Source organism: Neodiprion lecontei, chromosome 2 (assembly GCF_021901455.1).
Source record: "Neodiprion lecontei isolate iyNeoLeco1 chromosome 2, iyNeoLeco1.1, whole genome shotgun sequence".
Classification (NCBI taxonomy): domain Eukaryota; kingdom Metazoa; phylum Arthropoda; class Insecta; order Hymenoptera; family Diprionidae; genus Neodiprion; species Neodiprion lecontei.
The window spans coordinates 30,388,944-30,397,239 of NC_060261.1; the positions used below are offsets into that span (position 1 = coordinate 30,388,944).

The 8,296-nt window shown below is 44.5% G+C and overlaps 1 protein-coding gene across 4 annotated transcripts in view; it reads right to left on the minus strand.

Annotated features, from left to right (window-relative positions):
- Nucleotides 1-8,296, minus strand: part of LOC107225613 (transcription factor Sox-14) — a 91,043-nt gene that overhangs the window by 8,434 nt on the left and 74,313 nt on the right. The window contains exon 1 of one of the 4 annotated variants that reach the window (XM_046731037.1): nt 469-616. The exons of the other annotated variants lie outside the window; for them this stretch is intronic. Within the exon in view, the coding sequence (XP_046586993.1) occupies nt 469-544 (76 nt within the window). The 5' untranslated portion in view covers nt 545-616. Of the gene's footprint in view, nt 1-468; nt 617-8,296 lie in introns of those variants that run through there. 4 annotated transcript variants of the gene reach the window in all.

The window sequence follows — 8,296 nt, forward strand, 5'->3', positions numbered from 1 at the left end:
ATTTAAATTCAGGAGACCTTCAGCTCTCCAGAAAAGAAACTTCTATCGTATAATCCAATAATATGGGAATAAAAAATTCTGCGGCAAAGGTACTTCAATTGAAGTCAAAAAATTGAACTATACATATTGAAAAAATCACGCTTCCTCGGGACTTGCTTAATCGTATACGTTAAAATATTCTTGCACCCACAGTAGGTGGAAATGAATTTGGAATGTTGCAGCGACTATAAGTTACGTAGCTAAAGAAACGGTCTTACCATCGTTCCTCTACAACTATAATCATCAATGTTTATGGTATGTCAACTAATACGAGTTTGAGCAGACCTGAGCGTTCCCAAAAATCACTGATCTTGATCATGTATGTAGTCTGAGAAGTTCAAGCTCTTTAAAAAATAATAATAATCTGCAATTTTTCCATTGTATCAAAGTAAACCCATATCGGTCCCCCATAATCGTCAGTCAATATACCTTGTAGCAATTTTCCAACCGCGTCATCCAACGTGTTCTTCTGACCACTGGATGGTCCTGCAGCTTCTCCCTCCATGGGCAAAGGATGCGTTGTGTAACGTCAACTAGGTTTGTTTGAATTTTGGATCACAGCATAGGTGCGAGACGGCACCCAACTCCAACGATGAAGAATATTATACACTAATCGGTGGGTCGATCAGAAGAATTAAACTCAATGGAGACAGTCTCGCTTCCGCTTCTAGGTACAAGTTTAAAATGGCGCTCTACGCGGTTCACGATGATAGTTCGCGATGTAAATCGAACGATCTCATTGTGACCATACAGGGGTGAAATTAGTAGGTAACTGAATTAAGGTTGTATACTTGACACCCGGCAATGCGAATATACCGAATAAAATTTACTGGATCCCGTTTTAATTGGCAAAGATGAGTTGAGACCCTGTGTAACGCACAACCACGCACATCGCACGTACACACACACACATATATATATACACTTATAGCGTGCGCGCAAGCGCGTTTCAGACTTGACAATCGGCTACGCGACGAGAATCGTCTGATTATTTAATTCTACTGTTATTTAAGCATTCATTTTCCTCCTATACGTCGGAAACGACGAGTTTAATTCTGGGCGAGTCATTATCATCCCCGTAACGGCATGTAACGCGAACGGTTCATAGGATTCGCACACACACACATACACGCACGCACACACACAAACGTCTACTCCAGTATCTGTTAACTCGCTCATTAATTCCCACTCACAATCAGTTAGCTATGTATTTGAAAGATGCGTGATGTACTCCTACCCACGTGCATCCATGTTACCGTATCACCGAACGAGATTCTCCAATGCAATCGTCTTGCGCTCGGCGACTCTTGCGCGCCTTGTCTTACCGATAAAATTATATTTTTACATGGAAAAATTTATACGTTATCCGATATCCTGCCCATTTCGCATCAACGATTCCTCCGATAAATTTTCGCTTTAACCCTCTACCAGCCTTTCATGGTGAATATAACCAAGTTACCGATACAGCCATCAACGCCAAATATTAATCGCAATTCGCACTCGGAGGACGAAATTGAACGCGGTTGGCAGCTGCGAGGGGATCGGCCTCGCGCACTGAGAGACACTGCCACCAGGAGATGGGAGATGAGAGATCGCGGAGGCGGTCGGCTGTACCCTGTGGACCACCTCTCCGGAGGCAAGTGGGGTGGGGGCAGGGGAGTGGGAGTCTCTTCATCGTCCTGGCTCTCCTGCATGTCCACATACGTACACAGCACGCGTTGATCGCGAAGACAGCGTGGGCGCACAATCCTGGTTTCGGCTGTTACCTGGCACCAAAATTCCTGCAGGTGTCGGGTATTTCTTTTATTCAGCCCCGACTTTTTTACTCCGTAAATTTTCATTGCATAAGTGAGAAACCCTTTTATACGATTCTGGGAATATATTATCACAAAGAATAAATAGCTTGGGATGAGCTGAAGTAAACAGGGTCATCTAATGCTGTGTAATTTTCAGATGTTTGAAGGATAATTTTGAACTTGCGAGTATTTAGAACCAAGAAAATTTACTTTTCCTAGTATTCTTGTATTGGTTTAAGATATAGCGTATCAAAAAAAAAAAAAAACTGAAAACAAAAATCCAGATGTTATACCCTTTGAGATGAAATTATACGTCAGCAAAAGTGTTGAGAAGATTTAAACAAAACCTGAATTTTTCAATTTGGCAATATACCGAAACGTCGACACAATTATATATATATATATATAAATGTGATTGACCAACAATGGACAAAATTCTCTTCAATCTATGCATATTAGACGTTGAAATTGTTTAAAATCGATCAATTAAAGTAGAAAAAAAATCTAATCTTTCCGAACTTATGGCGTACAAGGAATACGAGAGTGCAAAGAGTACAAGCAAAAAACACCGACAATTCTAAAAATCGATGAAACTAGCCGTTTACGTTTTCGCAAATCATTTAAATCTGTAAACGTGTGTCTAAAAATTGCATACCTTTACTACAGTCGAATAAAAATCTTCGCCTCGGCTCGTTTACCAAGAAACAAGTAAAAGCGTATTATATATCTAGTCCCGCGGCAGTGTTCTGTACGAAGGCGTAAGAGACATTCAGAGCAGATGGATATTCTAGGACAAAGTGCAAGGGTCTACCGCGTGCAGGCGCATCGCCATTTTAGCCTTAGCTATACGGAGGCACGCATATGCATAGGGTAATATATGCGGAGAGCCTAATTATACAACTAATTTGATGAATGAATGAGCTAGCGAGTACAGTGGTCCATACATCGCGGTACAATATATGCATACCCATACGAATATACACGCGTCAGGGATGCGCTCGCGTGTTATACGCATAATGGATACGCGTGGATACGCGCACCCTTGGTGCGTGCGTGCGTGTGCGCGTGTAACTCGAGGCGCGTATATCGCTCTATACGGTGCCACGGTCACTGCCGGGCGTGCAGGCGGCCTTTGTGCGGAAACATCAAAGCCCCGAGGCTCCACGTAGCACGACCCAGGGCGCTCATCACTTACGAGCTCACGCGTGAGGATCCATGGAAAATGTACGCCCGGACACGTGTATCTGTCACTAGAGTCACCCGGTTTTAATTTTATATCCTGAAAATTGTCGGTTTTAGAAGAAAACCGAGAAAAGGGTGTCAAACGCTTCTCTACCTCACTTCCGAATTCTTCTATACCAGCAGCAGGGTGTCGATGTTCGGCGCTCGTATACTTTAATCTTACTACGTTACTTCTTCAATCGTACAACGGAGCGATATTCCAACGACGGACATGCTAACTCACATGTTAGCTGATACCCAGCAACTATCCGGAGGACTTGTGGGGTCCTGGTTGATTTCGACGTTGGTATATACGTCGCCAAATATCAAAGTCCTACGTATCTCAAACGCGAAGAAGGGCCTGACAGCCCCATTCTCTACACAATTTTGAGCAAAAACACTCCAATTCATTTTCATTCGACGCAGAACTAAAGCAATGGCATGAATCCTACGAATTTACTATTGCGATTTCGTAGAACCCGTACCATTTCTCTATTTCTGCGTCAATGGAAAATGTATCAGTGTATTTTTGTTCAGAACAGTGTATATAGTGGGAGATAGGTGATCTTCGATATTTGGAGATGCATACGTCACGTCGAAAACGACCAGGGCACGGCCTTATACCTCGGGAAAAATTGGTCGAGTTCGGCACGCGTTTACGGACAGCTAGCTTGCCGTCGGTAAAAAAAAAAATGGTTAATCTGACAGTGAAGCAACCCTCGCAAAAGCCATTTGTGATTCGGATTTGTAACCGTGTCCCAGTAGGAAATTGATACAGCTATTGGTTGTATCGTTAGCGAAAAGCGTAATTTCAGAACGAAAAAGAGACTTGGTCGCGTTTGCTTCCGAAAACGAATTTCTATTTGGTCATTTTTTTCCATACCTTCGAGACAACGGAATCGCTAGCCATGGATCCAGGCAACTCCAACGCGTCTGGCACGTCAGTCTTGACACGTAGGGCCTGATTCTCATCCTCGCTTCAAAGTGTGTGTGTGTATACAATAAGTAATGCATTGAGACACCAATTTTGACGTTCAGTTGCGACGGGAATATCAATTGCGAGCCTAGGTCCACGGGTATGGTAGAATGAAATCTATACGTGACGGATGTTGAGTTAAATTCGTTACTATCTGGTAGCTACGGATGATGAGGGTGTACATGAATATAAACATGGATAGGCATACCGTGCACGCGGGAATGGTCCATTATATCTTTATCCTCGATCGGCACTCGACTGTTATCTTGAGGAATGACCGAATTTACTTTTAGCCAGTGAACAATAATATTGACTTAATGGCGAGTCGGCGGCGCAGGAGGCACCAGGGGAGGAACGGAGGATTTACTCTCCCTGAGCTGGTAAACATCCAGACCAGACGCACGTGGCGCCAGTATGTGATTTTGCGCTCAACTCCAATCGAATAATATACAGTAATTGTTCGATACTGCAAGCGCATACGTGCACAAGTAACTGCCAACCTTCGCATCCCTCTGGACAGAATAAATACGATCGTCGGTATAATAGACGTTTATTTATTTATTTACACTTAATTTTTTCACGTCAAACGTGATCCCGAGATTTGTTTTGCCGAGACCAGCCTGCAACACGGAAAAGTGGCTTTTCAATATTGAATTCAATGTTTCCTGACCGTCACCAATCGTCGATATCTTGACTTTCCTGCCAATTGGATTCCCATCAGTTTTATAATTTGAAGTCAACCAAGAAGCGACAATTGTAATAACAAGTTTTTCACCGGCTCAAATAAGGTGTCATCACATTCGTCGCTACAGCTTCGGGGTGCTGACTTTTTGAACATCATTTCTGATGATACCCACAAGATCGGAATGGATTTGAAATCAGCTTGAAAAATTATCTACAAGTCCGGACACTCAACAGGTGTGTCGCCATTTCGTCCCGGCATGGATATTGTCGTAGATAGGAATTCTAGGGACATCGTGTATATATTATATAATATATATGTATAGATATGCAAAAGTATACGAACGCACATATTCGTGTGTTTGTACCGTAAATATATACGGAGCAAGCTACGTTACACCGTCAAAAGATTGGAGCTACCCACGTACACCTGCGGGCAGCAGGTGAGAATCATGGTGTCGATAGGGCTGGGAATATCTATTGTTATAAGTCACCGTACGACTTGTTGAATCCTCTATATAGTATTTTCAACGAGTTACATATGGGAAATGTCTCTATCCTCGAGTGCGCGATAATCTCCAAATCAATTTTGACAGGACAGTTTGCAACTGGCTCAGGTCTGACCAATCGTGTCACAAATTTCAAAGTCACGATAATACCTTGAGTTCATTAAATTCTCTCATTAGCACATTTCCACTTACACAATGCATCCTGAAACTAATCCGCATTTGGGTGTACGAAACGTTCAGCCAGCTGCGGCTCTTGGGAATAGTTGCTCAACTTTTCATGACGAAAGCTTGACAAAAAGGGCGATAACTCTTTTCTTTTACCATACCGTCATCGATGTCTAATCCCAAAGCATCACGGTTATTGAGATCCAAATCCCGGCGGCGTAAGAACACCGGTAAAAGGGTTGGTCAACGCGGTTGTCCGGTTGTTGCACGACCGCTATCCATGTGGATGTAACCTCGCTGTATCTCTTTTCGCCCGTGACTGAACTACACGCGTGTAGGTGGTATACGGATATTGCGTGCAGCACGGGGCAAGACGTCGTCGTCGTCGTCGTCTTCGTCGTCGGCGGCGACGGTTCAGCGTCGGGTACTTGAAAGAGTCGGTCGTGCGCGGCGGGATCGAGGCGGCGTCGGGAACGAGGGATACCGACACATGTTGTCCCCCGGGAGGTGGGCCCACGACCGGGACCCCCAAGAGAGTACGGCTGTAGCAAGCATTCTGCAACGTCATATCGACCACGGACGTAAACACTCGTGGATCGGCTTATCCATTCCGCGGAGCAATGTAGCGTAAGTAGGCTGCGCCTAATTACCTGGGCAATAAAGATCGGCGCAACTTGTTACCTACACGGTCATGTAGACCTGGAATTACCACTAGTGAGAAAGAAAATCCGACTCTGAGAATCGTATTTATAAGCGATGAAAATCCTTGAATACCGCATTTCTTACTCGATAATAAATACTGAATATCGGAAAATCAGAGCTTGACACTTTTGGCTCCAAGTTTTCTGTGCATTGATATTCGTATAATTCAGCTAAAACGATCCAGCTGTTCAGCTTTTCTTCCACGCAACGTTACGGCACGGTAAGAGATGAAAAGAGAAAGAGTTCTCGAAAGGAAAATAACGCGGCCCTACGACGTTGGCGTCCGGTATTTAACTTTGAAACGCGTGCCACATTATTTGACCGATCATCCACCGCAGGATCATCACGAGATTATCCACTACGAGGTCCGGCAGACTCCCGGAGGTCGGTTTTGGGGTCCCTGATCTCGGGGCGAGTGATATATTCTCGGAAGTAAGACGGCGTAGCAATAATCTTGAAAATAAATTAATGTCCTTGCGTTACGTGATGCGGCGACTTATTCCACAGCTCGAAACAATTTTCACTAGTCGGAGATTGCACGTACGGTGAAAAATATCAAATCTGCGGCCGTACCACGACCAAAGCGGAAGCGCTTGGACAAGGACTAATACTTAAATCACAACTTCAGTGCTGGCCCGGATCGTAATATAGATATACACGTAGAACGTGAACTATATTGAAGAGTCATTGCTCAGATGCTTGGGCGTGTCTATTCCGTGCGGATGCTGTGCGGGTAGATCAAAAAGAATCGGATCTTGACCGGAGTCACTGAACCGAGGCCTCATCACTTCCATATTTCTGCAACTTTCTTCCCGCTCCCACGTGGGCCTTGTTAGGCCCTTAATTAGAAGCCCTCTTCGCGTCTCTCCTGGCGTATAACATGCAGGGGGCCCAAAGCGCATGCTGGTCCATCGCAGGTCCCTAACGTACAAAGTAAAACTGTTATACGCATCAAAGGGGTTAAAAGTCCCCAAAACCCAATATCGTGTAAATTCTTGTTAAGCCCGTTAAAAATCTTTCCTGCAGTGTTATCTTCTGGGTTTCTAAAATCGTTTATTGAAAAACCTTCTTAAATTTCTTAAAATCGTTAGCCAAGTTTCAATTTCTTAAAACATACATCCTTTGTGCATCGTTGTGCAAAACTTGCCTTTGCCATGGTCCATACGAAAAACCAAGTACCCGATGATATAGAAGGCAAATACAAGTACAAGGACTCGTGTGATTAGACTTAACATTTTTTTAACGATATCACGAAAGGATTCCCGGTCGTTCGAGTTACGGTTAAAATCTCAGCTTTCTGATAGCCCCTGCCAACCGGCTGAACTACATGTTGGTAACGACGAAAACGGACCGTGTAGTCAGGTTACAAATCGCGATTTAGCTGCTCGACGGTGGTCCTCTGATCCCTGAGGCATTTCTCCGATTTCAGAACCAGTCGGTCGATAGCGATTGACGAACGGCTATAACTTGGTACGGGTGTTGAAATAAAACGGTACTGGATTAGGTGCGCTGCGTAGGTGACGTCATAATTATAGACCCCATTAACCAATCGGAGACCAGCGCCAAGGCGAACATACACGATGCATCCGCGGATGAGAGGAAGATTCGAAAGGAGCGAGGGAGAGAGAGGTGAGAGGGTGAGAGAGCGGATAGTGGGGGGCACTGAAGTGGAGTTGGGAGAAGGAGGAGCCAGAAATAACCCGATTGGCCACGGACTTGGAGGATATTGTAACCATGGCAACCCTAGCTCTGACTTCCCAGTATCCAACTCGGGACCAAATATATAGATATTTATCGAGAGAGACGAAGAGAGAAGGAGATAATCGAGTGTACGAAAACGTTGCTCTTGGCGGAGTTCGCAATTTCGGCACGAACGAGTGGGAATCGACTATGTTGTACAGCACGTAACGCATACGCGACGCAACGTTCTTTCTCTTTCCAGAGCACAGAGGTCTTCGTCTTGCCAAATCATTACTAACGTACCTCGGCGATATCGATTGGGCAAATTACTCACCTGTGGAATATACCTTAGACGGACTTTTCGCACAAGTTGAAGAGAGAGAAGAGGGAGACAGGGAGATGGAAAGAGTGGGCAGAAATAAAATGGCGATGAATACCTCGCTACGATGAGTAAGAGAAACGAGATGCGAGTGCCAAAGTATACAGAGGAAGAAGGAGATGACGGAATGAGAGAAATGAAGCGCGGC